This window comes from Osmerus eperlanus, chromosome 5 (assembly GCF_963692335.1).
Source record: "Osmerus eperlanus chromosome 5, fOsmEpe2.1, whole genome shotgun sequence".
In the NCBI taxonomy this organism is placed as follows: domain Eukaryota; kingdom Metazoa; phylum Chordata; class Actinopteri; order Osmeriformes; family Osmeridae; genus Osmerus; species Osmerus eperlanus.
In genome coordinates, this window is record NC_085022.1 from 22,656,222 (window position 1) to 22,680,079 (window position 23,858).

The 23,858-nt window shown below is 42.0% G+C and overlaps 2 protein-coding genes across 3 annotated transcripts in view; one reads left to right on the top strand and one right to left on the bottom strand.

Annotated features, from left to right (window-relative positions):
- ccnd2a (cyclin D2, a) overlaps positions 1–7,604 on the bottom strand; it is a 110,602-nt gene extending 102,998 nt beyond the window's left edge. The window contains exon 1 of one of the 2 annotated variants that reach the window (XM_062462754.1): positions 7,466–7,604. The gene's annotated coding sequence lies outside the window, so the exon portion shown is untranslated. The remainder of the gene's footprint in view (positions 1–7,465) is intronic. The other variant, XM_062462755.1, reaches the window with a different exon arrangement.
- A 1,547-nt stretch (positions 7,605–9,151) lies between these two features.
- snx33 (sorting nexin 33) lies at positions 9,152–22,574 on the top strand. The gene is made up of 2 exons (XM_062462745.1): positions 9,152–11,626; positions 19,485–22,574. Exons 1-2 carry the CDS (start codon positions 10,195–10,197, stop codon positions 19,736–19,738), a joined length of 1,686 nt encoding a protein of 561 aa, XP_062318729.1. The 5' UTR covers positions 9,152–10,194; the 3' UTR covers positions 19,739–22,574.
- Positions 22,575–23,858: the final 1,284 nt, after the last annotated feature.

Here is a 23,858-nt window from a genome sequence, read left to right on the forward strand (position 1 = left end):
CTTTTGGGGGGGGGGGGGGGGGGGGGGGAGACTAATGACTCACCCTGCTGGGGCTGCATCAATGACCCAAGGAGGTGCCCTGTGCGCCCGCTCCGCACGTGGCGAGAGGGGAGAGAGGAAGATGGGGAGCCAGGCAGAGAAAAGGATGAAACAGAGGCAAAGGACACTCAATGGATGCTGTTAGAGAAGTGACAGCTCTACAATAGGACAGGCTGCAATCTGCACGGAGATTTCTGAACAGACAAGACAAAAGAACAATGCAGACCGACACACACACACACAGTGAGTAAACCAACAGGCGTGAAAATGGACGTGAATCGGAAGGTTGTGCACTGTTAGGCTGCCGCCGTCAGTGTTGCCATGGCAATACTACTTTTGAAGTTTTACGAGTCTTTTATCTAATGCATACACCATATTGACCCTAGCGAAAAAGTTTGGCAATGCTACTGTGATGGCCCCAGTACACTGTTAAACCCAGAACAAAGAGACAGACTGACGTAAACACCGTGAAGACAGACAGACGCACCGTGACACCACAAAGAGAACTGTTTCAGCTGATTTCAGAGACCCACAACTGTATCCCCAGCAGCCAGTAAATGAGGCGGGCATTCAGAACATCCAGGTACTCTTTATAGTTCTAACAAAATAACAATAAAACTGATGTTTGTAGTCTGTCTGATGGACTGACACTTTGTCCTGAGTGAATTCCTCACTACAAAGTAGTGTGAGTGTGTGCGCATGTGTGTGTGTGTCTGGACTCACAGAGGTGACTGGGTATGGGGACACACTCCTCCTGCTGTCAGACATTTTCCATTCTGTCAGCGCGAGCCCACGGCCTCCTTCCCAAACTCAGCACCACTCCATGACTTCAGCTCCTTGGCAGGACCAGTGGGAAAGTCTAGATTAACTGTGTGTGAGCTCCACGGGCCAACCAACAAAGGCCATAGTTGTTCCTCTGTGCTGGCTGCTAAAGGGGGATTTCTGGGACTCTCCGCGTCCTCCTGGCTGGGTAGGGAGGACCACAGCACACACACTAGGGGGGTTGCCCTCTACCCTGGCCTGGGTAGGGAGGACCACAGCACACACACTAGGGGGGTTGCCCTCTACCCTGGCCTGGGTAGGGAGGACCACAGCACACACACTAGGGGGGTTGCCCTCTACCCTGGCTAGCAGGATCCAGTGGCCAGAGCCATTACTTCACAGTGACAGTGTAAAATACCTGGTCTAGGGTTGGGGTCGGATGGTGGTAGATGAGGCTGTGACAGGATCTCTATACTGACAGTCAAACCAGATGGGACTGCTGTACGAGACGTCTCCCTGGCCGGGAAGACCAGCTGAGCTGGCTCAGACAGGCTCAGTGGAACAAGGATCCAACACCCAAGGTAGGAACATTGTTATTTATCCACTGGCTATGCAAGAGGTGGACTAGCATCGTTTTGAAAGTGATTCAAACAATATTGTTTTGCTTTACAGTTGTCGTTATGGTTGTGGTGTGGACTCTGCTATTGTTTTAAATATAGAACTATTCATAAAACTGTATGTTTATACTGTAGTTACAGTTATGGTCCTTGGTGTGTGCGGGCCTTTAGACTTTACCTTCATGTCTTCCCCCTAGTTGAGCCTGCTGTGGTTTCCATGCTGCAAACACGGCCGCACACACGCGCGCACACACACGTACGCACACACACGCTCGCAATGGAAAAAAAAACAACCCTCACTGAGCAGGTAGTGTCTGCAAGCCTATAAACATTCAGTATCACACACAGACACACACACCTAGCCCCAGAATGGAAACCCCGGCATGAAAGCTGCAGGCTCTTCTAGACTTAATCCTCCATCCAACATCACAGCCCCACGTGTTGCAGAGACTGAACACAGAACAACCTCAGGCATGTGTGTCCAGTTACAGCAGTTTGACCGTGTGTGTGCGCTTGCACGAATGTTAATGTGTGTGTGTGTTTCTGTGCTCCATGTGACAACATGTTAGAGTGTGTGTGTGTGTGCTCCACGTGATAACATGTTAGAGTGTGTGTGTGTGTGTGCTCCACGTGATAACATGTTAGAGTGTGTGTGTGTGTGCTCCACGTGATAACATGTTAGAGTGTGTGTGCTCCACGTGATAACATGTTAGAGTGTGTGTGTGTGTGCTCCACGTGATAACATGTTAGAGTGTGTGTGTGTGTGCTCCACGTGATAACAGTCCTCTGCTGTGACCTCTATCAGGTATTTGTTATAATCACTCAGGGGTTAGGTCTCTCGCCTGGCCTAATGACACCATTCATCCTACTGTGTGTGTGTGTGGGTGTGGGTGTGTGTGTGTGTGTGTGTGTGTGTAGGCTTACAAGGAAGAAACCTCTCCAACTTTAAGACAGGCAGGTGAGGGGGCTGTCGCACCAGGTTCACAAAGTCAGCACACGGGCACACGGGCACACAGGCACACGGATACCAAGTTAGCCAATATGATTTGTGTGTGTTTGAGCTTGTGTCTGTGTGGATGCCTGTTCAATGGGCTGGTTCAGTCTACACCCAACATCTCCCACCGGCACCAGTCCCTGTTTACGTAGACATTGTGGACTAAAGTCAAGCCCTGGACCATGCTACCATGCACGGAGAGCCTCTGAGCTGTGTATTGTACGACTGGACAGACAACAAGTCCAGCAGGAAGTGAGAGCTGTGTATTTGTGGGTATGAGTGTGTGTGTGTAGAAGGATAATATCCAAGTCTCGCCCTCCTGACCTAGCAGCTCATGAATGAATAATTCTACACAGCAGACCTCAGGAGGGAGTCGGCCCTTCTCATAGTGGGTTTTCACCCAGACAGAAACACGAGTTACAAACGGGATGTCTGTATGTCCTGGGAGTAAGGTCCTGAATGGAGCGCTGAGCTCACCGTTTGTCACTCTTATGTCTCTATCCCCTGACCTGCACAACTACAAACCCTGTCTGGCTCTCCCTCCAGAGCAACGGAACACCCGCACACACCACAACACACAAGGCTAGCTCATACACACACACCACACACACACACACCACAACACAAGCTCATACAGACACACACACCACACACACACACCACAACACACAACGCTAGCTCATACAGACACACACACCACACACACACACACACAAGGCTAGCTCATACAGACACACACACACCACACACACAAGCACACACCACAACACACAAGGCTAGCTCATACAGACACAGGCCTTGCACATACACATGGCTACAGCAGACTGAAAGGGTAGGGGAGACCCCAAGCTATTACTGACTAAGTGTGCAACAAACAATTCATTGGAAGGCCTTTGCTGCCACCTACTGGGTGTGAGCACATACAACATACACAGTATTAAAGTATTAAACAGATGTAAGCTTAATACTACTAGGCACTACCAAAACTTTCATCTCCATATTTAAACAGCACTTTGCTGTTTAAATAAACTTGTCCATTAGCTAGAAAATTTGAATTTTCATCCTCCATTTTCCACCTCCAAACCTATTGTTTAAACTAACACTTTTGTAAAGCTCTCTCTTGGAAGTCGATTTGGATAAAAGCGTCTGCTAAATGCATAAATGTAGCCTAAATGTAACATCAAACATCCAACGTCCAAGACCCGGTGCTTTGGACAACTAGCTAGCACTTTTAGTACCAGGATAGCAGCTACACTAGCGAAAATCCTAGCACGCATAATGTATCATTATGCTCACCTTCACGAGACACTGTCATCATAGTCCACCACTCCATCGTGCCGGGGTAAGTAGAGCTAACTACAACAGTAGGCTAACTAATGTGTGTGGGATTGATAACCAGAATAAAGAAGCTATGTCAAGCTACATAAGACGTTTTCACCGTGGCCTGTGCCTGTGGCCTCGTTTCGCAACACTGTCAGTACCTACAGGAAGCTAACTAGCTAGCTAACAAAAAGCGGAAAAAGCGTCACACCGTGTTGAATTCTGGGTAAATTGCAACATTGTTTTTTTGGGGCGACATTTTTTAAGGTTGTCCCGCATCTGTTGTGCATAGAGGTATGCATGCATATTCATATTTTCATCACACTTTCATATTAAATCATACACCTGAACTGTTTATGGTAAATGACTACATGTTTATACAATATTGAGAAGATCTAGGGCTTTCAAATTATATAAATGTATGAATGATTATTTAAGGCAAATCATACTTTATCAAGAAGATTTCACACAGCAATTTTTACAATTATCTTTTCCATCTGTTCAACTTCATTTTCAATCACTTATTAGCTACAAGATAGAGGAAAACTTAGAGCATATGAAATATACATAATTCTGTGGGCAACGTAGAACAGCAGACAGATTAGAAATAATATAACCCCCTCCCAAAACTAGCTTGTGGCAAGCTAGTTCTCTCCATAGTTAAAAAGGTTTGACTTTCTTCCACAATCAAATTGGCCAAACAAGTTAAAGATATTTTTTGCAAAGTGTAGCTAGCTAATGTTTATTTAGCAAGTTTCACAGAAATCTGCAAAAAAACAAGGCTATACAGTACTACTACAATCAGTAGTAGCTACCTGACACGAACACAGGAGCCTGATCATGTAATTTTGTCCTGAAAAACTCGGGTTACTCCTACAAACAAATGTTTCGCAACTAAAAAGTTTAGACTTTTAATTTACAAAATTGACAACACGTGTTAAGAAACTTGTCTTTATCGAAATTTCAATTTGAAGCAGTAAATCTAACACTGTAGGAAATCTCCCATTAACTCCTCTCTGGCTTCGCTAGGCAAAAGATGACGACACATGTATTATTCACGCCCAGTAATCGCTTAACCAAATTAGATGTGCTTTTATTACGTTGTCATCAGTATCTAGTTTTGATGGCTGTCACCAATTAAACAACTGTTCATGATCTGAACATGTTTAAAACTACTTATTCCACCTAATGTCAATTGCACTGCCTCCTTCTGTTGTTTTTAATGTTGTTGTATTCTTTATTTTTCTGCTGCTTTTAATGTTTTTTGTACCTCTGTACGGTGTCCTTGAGTGCCGAGAAAGGCGCTAAATAAAATGTATTATTATTATTATGATTCACTTAAGTAAAATAAAGATACTTTGGATATTAGTAAAATTTAAATGAAAAAATCTCAGTAAGGGACTAAGAAGCATTTCCATGTCACAGTGACACTGTTCAAGAGAAAGCTGCCATTCACTCAACCACAAGAAACTGCAGAACAGGGTAACAGTTACAGTAAGGTGCTTGGAGGAACTGACAAAGTTGAAACCACCGGGGGAATTCTCAGCACCTCAGAACATCATGTTACTACTCAGCACCCTTGAGAGGTGACGAAAATAAAACACCGCACCACGCCTTGAACCAGCTGTGATAATGACAGTGACCCAGGGGGATCCACACCTTGAACCAGCTGTGATAATGACAGTGACCCAGGGGGATCCACACCTTGAACCACCTGTGATAATGACAGTGACCCAGGGTGATCCACACCTTCAAATGTCATCCCTGGACGTTTCACTCTTCCCTCTACATTTAGAAACGTAGTTACTTTATTATAAATGTCCTGTATTTACTGTAATTGTTGCATGTTAATCATGTGTTAATCAGGTAGTGTATGCCAACTGTAACAAGGACGAAGAGTTTGTTTTTTCCGGATCACAGACAGCAGACTGTTTGCGTGTAAAAAGATGAGACAGGAAGTTGTGACGTCAGTTTTGTTTCTTCCGCTCAACCGGTTTAATATTGGAGGAGAAAAAAATGAAAGTGAGAAAGGGTATAATTTCCTGCTTGAAAAGACACCAGTATATACACATTGTAAATATTCGGCATTCATGTGAATATGAAGGAGTGATTAGCCTTTGAGCTGGTATTTTAGTCATTAAGATAAACATTTATTCATGAATCCATAAATAATCTCTAAGAATCCATAAAAAAACTAAAAGAGAGACGTTATACGTCAGGTAGAATAGCACCAAAGCAAAATATTTCTGTGGTGGGAGGATGCTTGGCCCCTAGTATAATGTATGCTCAAGATAAGGCTGAAAAATAGAGTACACTTTACTGCACTACACCAGATTTACCCTAACCCAAAACACCTTCACACATGGACCATGACAGATTAAACAATATACTATAACATATTTAACCACAACACATTTGGCACTGCCACACCATACACACTTTCATCCCACCTCACGACAGTATGCCAGAAATCTACAATTATACTGGTCATGGTGTGCAATGATTTGATTATTTCTTGTTACTTTGTTAACCAAAACTCAAAAACGCAGTAACTCGAGTCGCTAAATTATTAAATCAAAGAAACATAGGCCCTTGCAAGACAAGTGGCTCTCCATAGAAACCCAGCTATTTGGATTCCACTCTGTAAGTGAAGACCTCTTTAGCATTTTGACCCCTACCCTCCACCACCACACGCACGCACGCACACCCCCCAACACTCTGCCAGGATGCAAAGTGTTCCTGACCTGTTCTGACAGGAAGCTAACCCCCACCCCCAGCCAGTCCTGGGGAGCGGAGGGATCTGCTGCAGCTGTGTGACGCTGGCTGTACGTTGAAGGCTGTGCCCACATCCACTGCTCCCTCGTCAAGTCTTATCCTGGTTTCATGTAAGGACAGGAAGGCTGATTTCTTACCACTCTGAAACCAGGATTCCACACCATAGTATTACTCAGAGACAACTGCTGAGACTGACATGATTCTTCGGTGTGTGAATTGTAATTTATTCTGGTCATCATCATCGACATATCCAAAAGATTTAATTGAGCTGAATTTGTATCATGTTTTTCGTTTGTGAACTGATTTTTGTGATAGTACAGGATAGTGTATATTTATTAGTGACCCCGTGTTAACTTAGTAGTGTGTATTTCGCTATTTAATAGTTTACCACCAAATCTGAGGTTGTAACGTCAAGATATTGCAAAAATGGTTAAATCCTCTCAATTGAGCACAGTTATGCGCACCCTCATTCTGTTGCGCACTTGCATCTGTCCACATCTGTACTGCCATCAGTCAGTTTATTTTTTAAGTAACTTGACCATGAATCTTTCTACAGCAACACACTTGTATACTTTTCAAGCAACAGACCACATATTTATACGGTAAACTACTTGAGAATCTTTGTTACCAAAGCCACAGTGTAACTTTATTTTATGGAACCTTCACGTACGAGCAGGATAGACAACAAATCTATGGGTTAGCTTATTCATTAACTATTGTATTCATCATACCTTTTGATCAATTAAATATGTTCCAATTTGTCAACTATTTGACACAGTTTGAAATCCTTTACAATCAAAAAGGGCTGTTATCTTTTACCGGATGTCACACACATGTTTTGCTCGACCTCGTAACGCTATTAAAACGGCTTTACTACGCAACTGTAATAGGCTATAGAAGAATTCACACAAAAAAGTGGCACAAAAGTAAAAGATTGATAACATTATGTATCTCTTACTGTATAGCTGTCTTTAATCCGTGCGGTCCACGAACAGATAACGCATTTCGTAGTAAGGGTGCTAAAATAATACATCTCGCAACGTGTAGAACTTGTTTACAAGTCTCTGCCAGAATTCTCATTGGTCCCTGTACTACGAGGGCGACGCCCAGAACCCCAGTCACTGATCTCGTTTCAAAACTTTCATCCCTTCCTTTGCGTCTTCTTCTCCCGTCTTCTTATTGGACCTGATTAGCCAAGCTGAATATAAAGTGATAATTTACATCCATCTCATTCCTCTATTGCAATATATTTGGATGATGAATTTTATGATAAAAAAAAAAAACATTCAGTTTGCATTAGCCTACTTTCTATTTAAAGTTTTATTTTTGACTAAAACCGCTAGGCTAGAACATACCAGCAGATGGCGCTGTTACATCATACGGACCTGTCACTATTTAACCCTCGTGCTGCCTTCGGGTCACATGACCCAAAGGTTCATAACGAACCATCGTTGTGTTTACCCAATTTTACCCAATACAAAAACAAATACAAATAATTTTCTTTTAACCATTCCAATGTGGGGGGTCTGAGACAGCCCGACAGTTAAAAGAAAATGCTTCACTTTGTTTTTGTATGAGGTAAATTTGTCGCAATACGACGGTGGGTCACAATGACTGATGGGTCAGAATGACCCGAAGATAACACAAGGGTTAAACAATCAAATGTTGGCTGAAACTGTACATAAACGAGATGCATTCAGCTGCAAACTGAGTAACTGTCAGATCTTGTGCAGGTCGAAGGCCCCGATGGATCTTGGTGATTCTGTTGACTCCTGTCAAAACTATCTTCCCCAATATTTGTATGCTCCTGAACCTGGCTCAAAATATTAGCTTTTAGGCCTACATAAAATATTTTTAGCTGAAGACCAATACAGTATGGCAAAAATACCTGGATGTCTTAAATCTGGTTGCATTTTGCAGTATGCGGGCCAGCTTGCGTTTCTGGATATTCTGACCCACAACTCTTTGTGTAGCCAAAGAGGGGCGCAATACTGTACTCATCAGTTCGATGACGTGACGAGTTAGTATGTCCTAATTGCATGCATACTACATGCATCAGTATTGTAACGGCAGGTGGGGTGCAGAATGATAATAACTAAAAGTAAAAGTATGCGCTTTGGGATGCAACCTCAGTTAAAGCGCCTTACAAATATTTAAAGTGGCGCTATTGATGAGCGCAGCTTGTGGACGGCACATGTTGATTCTTGCAAACAAGCCCTCTTCGAGAAAAATATTTTTGTTGGCCAAGCTAGATGTTTCCCGGAGTTCCTGAACATTCAAAAATGCAACATATCCCCAAATAATGTTGACTTTTGAGGTATTGTTCTCAGCTTTACTCCAGTAACCTACATGACAAACAAAATATAGCCTATTCATGTTAACGTTTTGATTAACCTGCTCCAGATGGCGTCATCGGCTAATTACTTCATTAAATAGAATGCTGTGTAGAGATTATTGTAATAATAGCTTATTCTTATCTGTTTGATTAGCTATATTACAGTAATATAAGTAATGCTGGCATGCTATTCTTTTTTTTATCAGCAACGTCTTTAAATTATTTTAATTAAAAAAAAGACACCATCGTCATTGCCTTCACACATTTTCTTGTTTCACGTGTTGGGGGCGCTGTAGAGCATATTTCTTGAAATGCAAAGAATGGATAAAGGACCTCACGGAAAAATAACTTTCCTCGAGTGTCCATGTTTAACGTCATGGAAATGCTTAGTCTTATTCCTTGCAGAACGGAAGAGAGTGGCTAGGACTTGCCTATGATGTGCTTCGTTGTCAGTCACAGTTGTTTTGTTGTTGGCTACTCCCTTCTTTTTTTCTAAGGTATCAAGATGAAGATGTGCGAGAACCTGTTTAACAAGGAAAATGGAGCAAGTTTCCAAAGGAATGTGGAGCAAAACTGAACTAGCACAAGGATAGCCTAACTACTCCCCCCTCTCAGCGTTTGCATTTGAAGCACCTTGTTATGGAATATAATATTTAGAGATCTCTAGATCATGTCTGTAGGATGTACGGCAAATCTGTTTTGGAATATTACATTACGCAATGGTAGCTCGAATCCCGTGGATTACAACGACCATACGATCTGAATTGCTTGTCGATGAAAACCGATGTTTGTAGGCTATTGCTTGGAGGAAAAAGTTTCCACACAGCATAAGAAGATCAATGATGTTTTCAAACATCCAAGCTTTGTCATCAACCTATTTTAAATAACTGGAACAAAAGAAGTGATGCTTTATGAAATTATGGAACGTTATCAGTAGGATTCTGAAACTGATACGTCCATTGTTGAGCACGGTCACCGCAGTAGGCTATATGAAGTTATTTTATAGCAGCTGGAAGAAGACATTTTAGCTAAAACCTACAAATCTATCGCTAAATAGGAAAAGCGTGTGTTTATGGACATAATGGTTTACGAAATGCTACATTCTGTTTTATGAAAGGTCAATACGATTATTTAAAGAGTAGGCTACTGTACTCTCTTCAGCTTTTGTGTAATCTGACCCTTCTGTTGGTGCCATTTGAGCTTTAAATCATTAATTTGATAAAAACGTATGTCACACTTCAGAAAAGTGTTATGTGAGCATGCTGCGATTACATGAGCAGTAGCAGCATAATGATGATTTGAGGCAGGGTGCAATTTATGTGCAGATGCTTTTTCACAGCTTTTGAGTCAAAATGTCAGTGAAAGCCAAGGCCCTTTACACTTTCCAAAGCGAAAACAAAGAAGAGATCAGCATCCAGGAGAATGAAGAGCTTGTTATCTTTAACGAGCACTCTGTGGATGGTTGGCTACAAGGGGAGAACAGTCGAGGGGAGAAAGGCCTCTTCCCTGCCTCCTATGTGGAGATCGTCCGTCCTCGATCCAACTCAAACCTGACAGACTGCTCCATAAGCCCAGCTGGTTCTCTAGGTAATGACTCCTCCTACTTCACCTCTGCCCCAAACACCCCATTTCACATGGAGCAGAGGTACTATGATGACGAGGACGACGACTGGGATGACTGGGACGACAGCTCCACCGTGGTGGAAGACGAAGACCCCAGGAGGGGAAGTGGGGCGAACGGACATTCTCATCAGAACCCGCACTCCAACAACCCCAATGTCCACTACCGTGCTAAACCTTACATGGAGAGGCAGGACAGTATTTCCAGCTCGCGGAAGGGCAGCATGGTGGGCAGGAACTTGAACCGGTTCTCAAGCTTTGTGCGCTCAGGGGTAGAGGCGTTTGTATTGGGCGATGTCCCTATGATGGCCAAGATAGCTGAGTCATACACCATTGAGATGGGCCCAAAAGGGCCCCAGTGGAAAGAGAGCCCTCAGCCTTTCTCCTGTTCTGTGGAGGACCCTACCAAACAGACCAAGTTCAAAGGCATCAAGACCTATATATCTTACCGGGTCACCCCCAGCCATACAGGGCGACCTGTCTACCGCCGGTACAAGCACTTCGATTGGCTATACAACCGTCTGCTGCATAAGTTCACCGTCATCTCTGTGCCTCACCTGCCGGAAAAACAGGCCACAGGACGTTTTGAGGAGGACTTCATCGAGAAGCGCAAAAGACGGTTGGTCATCTGGATGGACCACATGACCAGTCATCCTGTCCTTTCACAGTACGAGGGCTTGGAACACTTCCTCATGTGTGCTGATGACAAGCAGTGGAAGCTGGGAAAGCGGCGGGCGGAGAAAGATGAGATGGTGGGTGCCCACTTCATGCTGACCTTTCAGATACCCAACGAGCACCAGGACCTGCAGGATGTGGAGGAGCGAGTGGACACCTTCAAGTCCTTTGCTAGGAAGATGGATGAAAGCGTCATGCAGCTGACCCACGTCGCCTCAGAACTGGTTCGAAAACACCTTGGTGGCTTCAGGAAAGAGTTTCAGCGCCTGGGAAATGCGTTCCAGTCCATCAGCCAGGCGTTCGTGCTTGACCCTCCTCACAGCTCGGATGCCCTCAACAATGCCATTTCACACACAGGCCGCACTTATGAGAACATTGGGGAGATGTTTGCAGAGCAACCTAAGTATGATCTCTTCCACATGCTGGACAGACTGTCACTCTACCAAGGCCTGCTTGCAAATTTCCCAGACATAATTCATCTGCAAAAAGGTAATGTGCCCTAGTGAAATTGATAGTCCTTTTTAGTTTAGGCTGTAGTTACTCTGAACATCCTTCACCTTCATTGTTATCATGGAGGATTGAAAAGTAAATCGAACTCGAAGCAGACAGGTTCCATCACTTCAGTAGTTTGGTCTTGTGTGCAGGGTGATACTTGGATCTTGGATTAAATGAAAAAGTCCACACTACTGCTTCCTCCTATTGTCCAATTCCATCTCCTCAATTAGCCCTGGTCCAAGAAAAAAAAGCAAAGAAATATGAAACTTACAAACAGGGTAGACTATGCCCAAAGTTCAAGTTAACTCACAAATAATATCAAACTGTGGTTAAATACCAATAGGGCCCCATAAGTTGCAACTGAAATTAAACCAACAAACAAGTTTAAATAGTCATACAATGACACAGTATTTTCCACTTGGAAACTGCATGACTGTATTTAGATTCATTTGTTGGTTTATTTTCAGTTGCAACTTATCTCTATTGGTTTCATTAGGCCTATACCTGGTAAATAAAATTAAGTGCTTAAATGTGCTGGTCTGAATGGGATCGAAGTCTGATTGAAACATCTGCTTTGCACAAAGCAGATTTTCACTATAACATTTTAACAGGATACCTGAACTTGTCCTATACTGCATTAGACTACACTCAGAAAAGTATCACATTTTTTAGTGCTACCAACTTGTATAAAAGCCTATACCTGTTCCCAGCATCTGGTTAGACTATCCTGCAGAATATGTTTTTATGGAAGTTTCAAGTACTCTTAAGTCAAGGCACAGGAATGTACTGGTCTGGCACATGCAATGCTAAATCTGCTTAGTCAGGAATCCTCTAGCATGCAAGCAGGCACCTGTATAATGTGAAGTAACATGAACACTTCAGTCATTCCCTGTCCCTATTGTTTAAATGCAAAAAGTATTTGGCAGTTGTCCACAGCTCCATATCAAAGCTGCATGTTTGATCTCAGATCAAACTACTATCAGGTGCTTTGTGCCGGAAGGGAGTGGAGGCTCTAACTCAATCAGGATTGTGCACATTTCTTTTGTATTAGTTGTTTGCGTAGTAGGTTCACATTTGCAGGCCACACCCAACTGCAAAAAACGGAGAAAACTTGGTCTCTACTGCAGTTTAAGAGATGAGATTTTGATGGTTACCCCTTCTTTATTTGTTGATCCATGAACAAAACCATGACCCCCTCTAAATTTCTCCCTCACTGCTCAGAGGTACTAAGGACTTTACTTTCCCCCTCCCCACTTCTGTGAGAATCCTGTGTGTCCAGTCGTGCGAAATTGCAAGCTTTTCGATGGTGTAGCTGACTAAAGTGGTGTTAATGAGAGGTGTGTGTGTGTGTGTGTGTGTGTGTGTGTGTGTGTGTGTGTGTGTGTGTGTGTGTGTGTGTGTGTGTGTGTGTGTGTGTGTGTGTGTGTGTGTGTGTGTGTGTGTGTGTGTGTGTGTGTGTGTGTGTGTGTGTGTGTGTGTGTGTGTGTCGAAACCCCTGTCTGATCCCTGGGGATGTGTAGTCAAATGAGGAAGGGATATTGACTTGCGACGTCATGACATCTGTAACTAGTACATTGACATCAGATACTAAGTTCGGCTCAGCTGACTCACTCCTGTATCCCTCCGGCCCACACCGTTCGAACACCCGTGATATGTGCACATGCTTCACGCTCCTGCTTCAGTCCACCCACCTGCATCATGAGGGCATATTACCATCAGCCTTGGAGCTGGAATCAGTGCAAGCTGTTAGACTGCTAGAAGACAAAAGGCATGTCCATTGTTGTCGTCAAAAACTGCCTTCACTTTGATTGGTTCTCTAATACTGATCATTGATACTGTACCCCCTTTAGCCTACATGTAACTGAACAAATGCTTGTCAATCTTAAATAAGTGGTTTGTTCATTTTGAAATGGCGGTAAAGTTAACATAGTCTGACCTCATGCTGTAGACGTTTGTGCTGAAATGTACCCATTGCATCAACGATGACGATAACACCAGTTGATGATAAGACTAAAAGCCTGTTTGTTTATTGCTGCAGCTCAGGTTTATTAGCTGTGACTGAGAGCTTTGCTTGATGTGATACATGTTCCTCAGAATGAAATCCAGCTGTGACAACATACCAGACACACAGCCTTGTGATTCACCACGCATGTAGGCTACACATCTCCTCTCACTGTGACAACATACCAGACACACAGCCTTGTGATTCACCACGCATGTAGGCTACACATCTCCTCTCACTGTGTACTGACTACCACCACCGTCTGAACTCTGATATTGTTGTATGTGTGAACTTGTGGAACATCTCGGGTGTGGTGTGGTGAGCTCAGTATGGCACTAATAAAGCAGGGCTGGGTAGGACAGGCAGGGCTGGGTAGGACAGGCTCGAGAGAGACTATTTTTCAGTTTTCTCGTACCTAACCACCTTCTCACTGTCGTTCTTTTTTCAACTCCCTTTTCTGTTTCTTTGTTTCTCATTCCCTCATTTCCCCTATCCTTGAAGGTGTTGCTTTATCTTTAGGTCTAGTTTTCTTTCACGGTCCCACTGGTTGGTCTGTCAGGGCAGGCTGTCTGTATGACTTCAATTCTAAAGGAATAGATCAAGTCTGGTCCATACAATGACTTGAGCATTGAAGTCTTTTGAGCTTGGGCCAGATCTGATCCTATAGTTGGACCTTGATCAAAGCATGAAAACAGTTCTAGACAGATGTGACCATGAGGACTGGGAGTTCACATATCAATTTCATTGTCTGACATGAGAGAAATACTGAATCTGATTGGTGTTACAGAAACAGTTTAATTGTCTTGTATTTTGTCTATGTTCTTCAACGCTACGTTTTAATTCTAATAACAACTGCCAAAATAAGCCATTTCAGACAAAACACTTTTAACAGGTCGTGAATTGCCCGTCGCTTTCCTTGGTATGACTAATGCAGTGAGTTTACATGTAGGCTTAATTGCATTAACACTTAAATTAAGTCCCAAACATTTGTGAATCTGTTTACTAAGTAAAACAATCCTGTGGTTGCAAATAGCTGTACTTTGTTCCTCTTCATTGTTTCCTTCAGTGAGGAAAACCACCTTCTGAAGTCCAAACAGAGAAACAAGACGAGAGATTGCAAAACTGATTCGCCCGCACATTCCGTTTTAGCACATCTAGTTGGCCTATCATGTTCACAGCCAGATCGAGGCTCACAGAGACTTTACTGCATTCAGTTGTGCTCTTTCTGCCTTTTCAGTTCTCTTCCTTTATGTATTCAACTCCAAACTTTAACCCTCGTGCTGCCTTCGGGTCACATGACCCAAAGGTTCATAACAAACCATCGTTGTGTTTACCCAATTTTACCCAATACAAAACAAATAAAAATAATTTTCTTTTAACCTTCGCAATGTGGGGTGTCTGAGACAGCCCAACGGTTAAAAGAAAATGCTTCATTTTGTTTTAGTATGCGGTAAAGTTGTCGCAATACGACGGTGGGTCACAATGACTGATGGGTCAGAATGACCCGAAGATAACACAAGGGTTGAACTCTAGGTTATGGTGGTTTTTCTTTCTTATAAGCTGTCTTAACCAAACCTTAGCACATTTCACTATGATTCCTATTGCCACAGAATTAAAGCCAACTTGACTACACTGAGGATCTCTTCTCACTCGGTCTCTCCTAGCATATGTGCCTTTTTAAATGGAAAAAACCCCATTGATTATGAGGTTGGCTGTCCAGAGAAATGTGCTTCTAGCGTAAACAGCCTTGCGCCCGATTTAAAGCTTTGTGGTGCTTTGCAGCCAGTGGATCCATTCATTTAGGTGGGTGTAGGTGTACTTCTATGGGCATATATGAAGCCCTCTGTGACATTGCTTTCATCAAGCCTGAATATGCTACTAATGACATACAAAAAGATATAGGGAACAGTGTTGGTTTGCTGACATGTTTGTGTTTTGCCATGCATCGGAAGAGAAGCTGCATCATTTGGTATGAAAATGTGTTTAGTGGGGATTGCTATGTTGCTGGTTGGTGCACGTAAACCTAGCAGTGATCTGCACAATTTACAGACAGCAGGACAGAGGAAGAAAAGATTAGTTCTAGGAAGGATCATCCACCCATGTGTTGTCATGACAGCAAATTCCTTAGAGTGCAGCAGTGTGGGTAACCATAGTATTGCTTTGGTTCATCGAGACCTTAAATACTATCAAATTGAATCTGACTGTCTGCTCTTCAATCTCCCAGTGTATCAATACCAAGCCCAAAGTAGTGGAGCACAGAGCCAAAGTAAAAAGTGGGTCACTGTCCAGATACTTTGTGTCAAATACATTTAGTTCTTACAAAATATCAGATAACATATTTTTCATCCCAAAAAGCTTGTGAAAATCTATCCATTATTCATTTTCAAGTTCAAGTATCTTTTGTTGGTTGCGGCTGAAGACGTATTTGATAGTACCCAATTGCTCTGAAAGTGCCAAGTCAGTGAAAGGAATAGTTATGAGTTCAAGACAAATCAATGTATTATGTGTGGTGCAGGTGTCTATTACACATTTACATTTACATTTTAGTCATTTAGCAGACGCCCTTATCCAGAGCGACTTACAGTAAGTACAGGGACATTCTCCCGAGGCAAGTAGGGTGAAGTGCCTTGCCCAAGGACACAACGTCATTGGCAGAGCCGGGGATCGAACCAGCAACCTTCTGATTACTAGCCTGATTCTTTAACCGCTCAGCCACCTGACTCCCCTAGTTGAGTATCACAGAAGACTGGACAATGAATACAGGAAATCAAGAGAGTATATGGTATCACAATATGGGAGGATACAAAACAGAAGCCTTTCGCAGGCACTGAAAAAGGACACTGTATGCTAGATAGCTTTTGTTAGGTCTCTAGATAGGGCTCCTAGAAATGGCCTTGTCACTCCTTCTATTTTCCTCATTCGAAGTTGCATGGCATTATACACTTTGACAAAATTGTGACCTCTGACTTACATCAGCGACACAGGCATTTCCTAGTCACACCTTAAAAAGACCCAACTTATGGCTATGCAGGCATATTAACCCTTGTGTTATCTTCGGGTCATTCTGACCCATCAGTCATTGTGACCCACCGTCGTATTGTGACAAATTTACCTCATACAAAAACAAAGTGAAGCATTTTCTTTTAACCCTTGTGTTATCTTCGGGTCGTTCTGACCCATCAGTCATTGTGACCCACCGTCGTATTGCGACAACTTTACCGCATACAAAAACAAAGTGAAGCATTTTCTTTTAACCGTTGGGCTGTCTCAGACCCCCCACATTGCGAAGGTTAAAAGAAAAAAAAAAAAAAATGTTTTTGTATTGGGTAAAATTGGGTAAACACAACGATGGTTCGTTATGAACCTTTGGGTCATGTGACCCGAAGGCAGCACGAGGGTTAACTGTCGGGCTGTCTCAGACCCCCCACATTGGAATGGTTAAAAGAAAATTATTTGTATTTGTTTTTGTATGGGGTAAAATTGGGTAAACACAACGATGGTTCGTTATGAACCTTTGGGTCATGTGACCCGAAGGCAGCACGAGGGTTAAAACAGAATAATAACAGTTTATCAATGATACAAGAAACATAATTAATAGATGGACATTGCAAGGTATAGATAAAACATTGTTTATTGTATTCTGAACACTATCTTTAGTTGTTGTTAACTGATCAATGGTTTAAGGCAGGGGTCCCCAAACCTTTTTCTGCGAGGGCCAGATAATTTTTCCTTTCTTTAATGTGGGGCCGGGTCGGTCTGTAACAGAAAATTACATGGGCTGGAATGACTACCAGTATTATTGTGGAGATTTTATTATGATTTTAAATGTATTTATTATGCTAGATTAGTTTATTTTGTTATGCACCATACATCCGTACATATCAAGGGATATATAGCCTATTAAAAGAGCATTATTACTATCGTAATGACCTTTTTTCATATTCATTGCTATTGAAATCAAAACATTTAAAGTTCACACTGATTTAATATGCATACGTAAGTAAATGGCATGTAGAAGTCTGGAAATGGTGATTGAGCTGTCTTTCCCATCTCATCTCCCGTCCCCTTAGGGCAGACCCTTTGTCCGCTTCCCTCCTATCTGGTAATGCACATTCTCCCCTCATGTGGAAAACAATACATTAATGTAGGTCAACTAAACACTACAGACTGTTTAACATGGCTTCCACTGTCACAACAGGGAAGTGCCCTAGATGCCTGTCAAACATTCAAATGAGCGATCTTAATGTGGCTTTTCTGACAGAAATCAGTGTCTAGATTCAAGTTGAGGCACAATCTCACGACTTGCAGTCTGGCCTATTGCCACCCTGTTGCTGCTGTGTTCCATACTTACTGAGTGATGTCATCGCAGGGAGGGCCGAATGTGGCAACAACTTAATTTCCTTCAGCAATAGAGAGGAGTTTAGTGAGCCTCCATAGCTTTGCTAAGATCACATAATTTTTTGTTTCTGTTTCCTCCTGTGCATTTGCTTGCTGCTCAGGCTCTGTTGTCTGGTGATCCTTGATGAATGACTATGTTACGATAAAGGTGCCTAACAAAAAGTTTGTTCAAGGTTTTCCAAGTCTACATAAACCCATACAGGTCTAGTTCCAGTAGAAGATTCACAAGCAGATTCCATGAGGAACTAGAGAGGGTACAATTTCTGGGGAAATTGTAGGGTGTGCTTGCTTGCGTCGGTTGCACAGGGGTCCGTTTTTGAATGACATTTTTACAACTGATATTTCTGTATATTTTATATAAAAATGCATACTTATTATTTATAAAGATTACATAGATTTAAAAGCATTTTTTTTTGCTGCTCATTTACAACTGAAAATACGAGTGAAGTGTAGAATGAAATAGATGTCTTCTCATTTCCCCTGCAAGAGGCAGCCTCATCGTTGAATCAAAACGAATAAATTTGGCAGACCGGTGTAAAAATTGACCTAATCTCTATGACTTAAACGTCATTTTAAGTTTTTCCCTTCTCATGATATTTTCAGGCATTTAGCCTACTCATTGCATTCATTCATTAATAAAGAACCCCCTTTGAAGATTATTCTACGACGTTACCCGGCAGTAGAATATGGAATCGCGATTCAAACAGTACCATCTGCTAACTGAAAATATGCCCCCCAAAACGTAAATAAGCTTGACATTTATTTAGTGGAAAATCGCTCATTCATAAAAAGCTCACTGGTAGCGATCATTGTCAGTAACAACGCAAAATGCGATATAGCCCTGTGTGGAGAAGCTGCCCCGGTAAATTGTACTACTACGGTACAGTACTAGACTACTGCTGTGTTCGTCTTGGTAGCGATTGCGTTGGTTGAATTGGATTTAACGTTCCGTTGTACGGTTTAAGCTGAAATTAATTATTTTCATGAACAGATTGACAACGTTTAGGCTGTGGCAATGAAGTTCAGGTTAGTAGTTAGATAGACTTTTGATTTAAGTAAGGGGAGTGCCGAACATGTTCTGTCGCCGTTTGACTTCCTAAACAGCATGTTTTTGTAGTGTCTCGCGTAGGCTACAGCGTTGCAGTGAGCAACACTGGTTTGAAACCACAGGTAATGATAATTTCACCCACAAATCGTTTACTTGTAATGTAATGTCATAATAAATCCTACAACGAAAATGTATTTGTGAGGAATGTTTATTTTAACGATTGAAAACAGATGCATCATAGACCACTGTAGTATGTGTTGCCCGGCCAACAGAGGCTAATGTCGGAGGTCACTTGTTTACTAAGCTTGGAAGTTCTTAGTGCACTGCACTTGCAAGGGAGGGGACCTCCAGAGTAACTTCTCCAGCTAGACACTCATCATTACTGACGTGCTCCCGTCCTGCAGGTGCGTTTGCCAAGGTGAAGGAGAGCCAGAGGATGAGTGATGAAGGGAAGATGGAGCAGGACGAGGCGGATGGTGTTCGCAAGCGCTGCCGAACGGTGGGGTTTGCTTTGCAAGCTGAGATGAACCACTTCCATCGGCGCCGGGAAGTGGACTTCAAGGAGATGATGCAGGCCTACCTCAAAGAGCAGATCGCCTTCTATCAGCGCGTGGGCCAGCAGCTGGAACGCACCCTGCACATGTACGACACCCTGTAGAGCAAAGGTCGTGCCCATGTCTGTCTGGTTAACAGTGACTGCCCTGTCCAAATAGCATTCATGGTTTTCTAACCAGCCTTACAATACTGGGAATTGGGTTTTGGATATGGTTGAACAATGCAATCACAACACAATGGTAGCATTTTTTTAAGAGGTTGACAGCTTATAACTAGAAAATCTTACCCTAACCCTATTTTACTTGTTAGAGGCAAAGTGTGAGTTTCATGCCAGATGTGAGAGATTTGGCATCCCAGATGGATAACGCCTCCCAGACATAGAACATGTAGCTTGTTTTTGCATACATTTCCAGGGAGTGTCATGTTATGCACATTTTCTGTTCAAGGCATTTAGAAGAATCTTTATAGGCTCCAGTTAGCATTAGCCCTCCAAACTTTGAACCAGCTATTTACAGCAGCAAAAACTTCACAAAACCCACATTATGACTGTCTTTCAGGCCTTGGGTCACAATTTCTTATACAAAAGCACTGGCCAAACGTAACAAATAGATGGAGTAAATTATTTACTTGTGATGTTTAATTCTGTCACATATGTGCATTGAATTACCTGCAGTTTGATTTAAATCAAATGGTTGGTGACACTATGAACACTTGAATCTCAAGGTATGGGTGAAGTGGGCTTTTCAGGGACAAGTGGATGTAAATATGAGTCGTGATTTACTAACATTTCAACAACATTTCTCATATTCCACATCCACTTAAACCTAGAAAACACAACTCCCCATACCCATAATCCACTTGTGTAATAACTTAGTTATATCATACTGTACTTTGTAATTTCATAGCAGTTCGATATAACTTATTATTACCACAGGTTTTACAATGTAGTTGCTTGGTGTAAGGCTTTATAATGTGTTCTGCTATACTAGTACATGAAACGCCCAAAAGCCACAACACAAGCTCTGTTAAAAAAAGTAGATTCTGGTATGTTACCCTCATGCAGTGCGGTGATCAAGTAATATGTGGAAAAGTTGTATTTCTTGGCAGGGACAATTTACAGTTTAAATACAAACATTATGATGCTTGAAGAGAACAACTAAGGGCTCAGCTGATTGGATGATGTAGCCTTACTGTCTTTGTCCTCAAGTTCATATCCTAGACAAGCCAGGATTGTGCCTGTTGAAGGTTAGTGGGTTACAAGCAACTGTAGAAGCTTCAGGTTAATTAGTAGGGCTGTCAACTACAATTTGAGGGCAAGGTGGAGGATTTGACTGTGGCTCAAGAGCTTGCAGGTCCAAATGCCCACCTGTGTGTTGCTGTTGGACCTGAATGTTGCTTTATAACACGTGCTTCAGAAGAAATCCAGTTCTTGCTTAGCAACAGGCCATCCTGAAACTCCCCCCAACTTCTAAAAATGATTCTACAGTCTAGCTTTGTGTTCTTCAACCTGAAGCTACCAAGTGAAAACTTGAATAATGTAGTACAAGGAATACATTTGAGATAAGCGTGTCAGTTTTGGTGGTTACCTTTGACAGCCCTAATAATTACAAATATAATGTTCTTTGTGTGGTTTTAGTTAAAGAAGTGCCTTAAGAAACCAAGGCATGTTGTGTGTGTGTATGGGTTCAAGACTTCATCTGATTCTTCTTTTTTGAAGAGAAATGGAGCCCTGAATTTCCTGTTCTTCAATTTGCACAGTTCTTTAACTGGGGGACCTGTGTGTGTGCATCAGAGAGAACAAGTTGAGAGTGCATACAGGGGAATGTGTACAGAATGCTGTATGTCCAAATTAAACCAGTCTGTTAATAACCTAATAATGATTCCAAACAAATGATTGTCTCCAAATATATAATATACTGATTGGTTTTTATCAAAGTAAACATCATATAGGAATGTGTGGTTGAGTTTTTTTCAGGTTTATATGAACCAATCAGTTAAGGTGTAGCCACAACCTAAGACAGCTCCACATTCAAGTTATTTCATGTATTGCGCAACAGTTCAAGTCATATTTCTCTACCAGGTTTGTGATTATTTAACTAGTTATTTTCTTTTGTGCTGTTTAGCATTATTATTAGTATTATGCAAAGTGTTCTTAGACTACAGAATATGTGTCCTGTCTGAACATGTGCATTGCTTTTAAATGATCAGCTCTTATTTCCAGTTATACACTTGTAGGGTTGTAGTTAAAACAATCCAAAAAAAACAATAATAGATGGAAGTGCATTAATTATATGTTTAAAATTCATTCTGTGTAGAATTGTAACAGTCACACCTGCCAAGAGCCCCCGTGTCAGCTCTGGGAATGGTCTACATGGTTCACATTCCCAGGTGGGGGACGACATTCCAGGTGTTGAATCTCTTCAAATCTTTTTTTTCTTTTCTTTCTTTTCTTTTCTTTCTTTTACCTTTTCTTCTGTTGTCTCTCTTTGCACAGTTGTGTTGCTCTAAGACCAAAGTAACCCCATTACTTTCCACTGGACTTTTTTTTTATGCTGAAGGGTCTTAATTGTCTATTGTTAACTCCCTCGATTCTTAAGAAAGTATTTTTTCTCATTCGCTATTTTAATGCAAACGTGAGGATTAAAAAAAAAACTTTGAAATGGGAGATGAGAAGGATTTTCTTGACATTTGCAAAACATGTTGTCTTTTTTACGACAACCACTGGCAGCCTGATAATAATGAAATTCCCTAAATGTTGACAGTAATTTAGTGTTTGGTGAGGGGAAGCATTTTCTGGTTGCACACATGATTTAATCTTGAAGAGGATGTGTGAAATGGGGGCTGATACATGTTTATCAGAGGAAGAGGACTAGTGTTACAGTTGGAGGCTCTACATTTTAATAAAAGAAATATAATGATGTGTTTTGTTCATCTCTGCAGTAGTGTGTTGGGTGTATTTATTTATTTTTACCTACAAATACACGCTGTAAAAATCAATGAATGAATGGGTTCATCTTTGCAGGATACAGACACATTCACACACAGTAGTTTTGAAAGCGGTTGTCCTAATACTTCTTTAAAAAAACAGAAGTATATGCAGCTGACTGTCTAGCCGTTACCAGTCTGCAAAGCTATGAGATGTGCCAGCAGTTTTCTATAAAAGCACTGCATGCTGGGAAGTGCATAGAAACGGCACTGGAGGCCAAGCTGCTTTAGGTATTTCAACAGAATTGCCTGGGGAACGCTACAAAGAGATTCTTTAATGTAGTGCACTTACTGAGAGTTGGCTGGGAAATACAAACAGGCCTAATGTAGGCTTAATATAACTAAATAATAAGTAGCCTTTGTTGTAAACCAATACAATATGAACACCATGATTGTACATGAGCATTAACCCCCCTGCTACACACACACAGCACACACAGTGGCATCCTAGTTAAAGCCATCCCACCCGCATTTGACCACAGACCTACGCCTCTGAGATAATATAATAAACAAACAGCATGGCAGGCTGTCCTGACAGATGCTCTAAAGATATGGTCATGCATGTCATGATCTGCACCAGCGTCTTGCAAAACCACAACAGATGGTCATGGCCATGACACAGGGTGCTTGTTCTACTTCTCTTCCAACACTACTGTAGTCATTAGCAGAAATGAGCAAAAATATACCCATATCCTTTTTCCTCTCTGTTTCTAAATCTAAACTTTGTATCATTATCCCAGGGCAACAGCCACTTGTATTCTTACTGTTTACAAATGAGTTGAAAACAATACTTTAAACTACATGTTACACTGTCAGTCAACAGGAGTAAACCGCTGCCGTTTCCTCTTGGGTATATCTTTTATTAAATCTGTGTTGATTTATTGTTATTTGCTAACCAGGAAGCACAGTGTGTAAATGATCTGCACTGCTTTGGTTTTCATCTCTATAATTCTGTGCAACGTAATCACAACCTCTGGCAGTCTCTCTCCCTCTCCTTCACCCAGCAAACTGTTATTGACTGTTTGTGGAGGAGGGGCATCTATTTAAACCACACAGATGTATGGATATTCCATGGAACCTAGAGGGGTCATGTGACATTCTAGGGATAAGGGGTCATTGCCCAGTGTGGCTCCAGCTTTCTTCTGGAAAATTCCAGTATTAAGTATGTAATTGCTCTTGAATTTGTGAAGTAGAAATCCTGACACTTAAACATCTCCCTTGAGTTTATATCCTGAAGT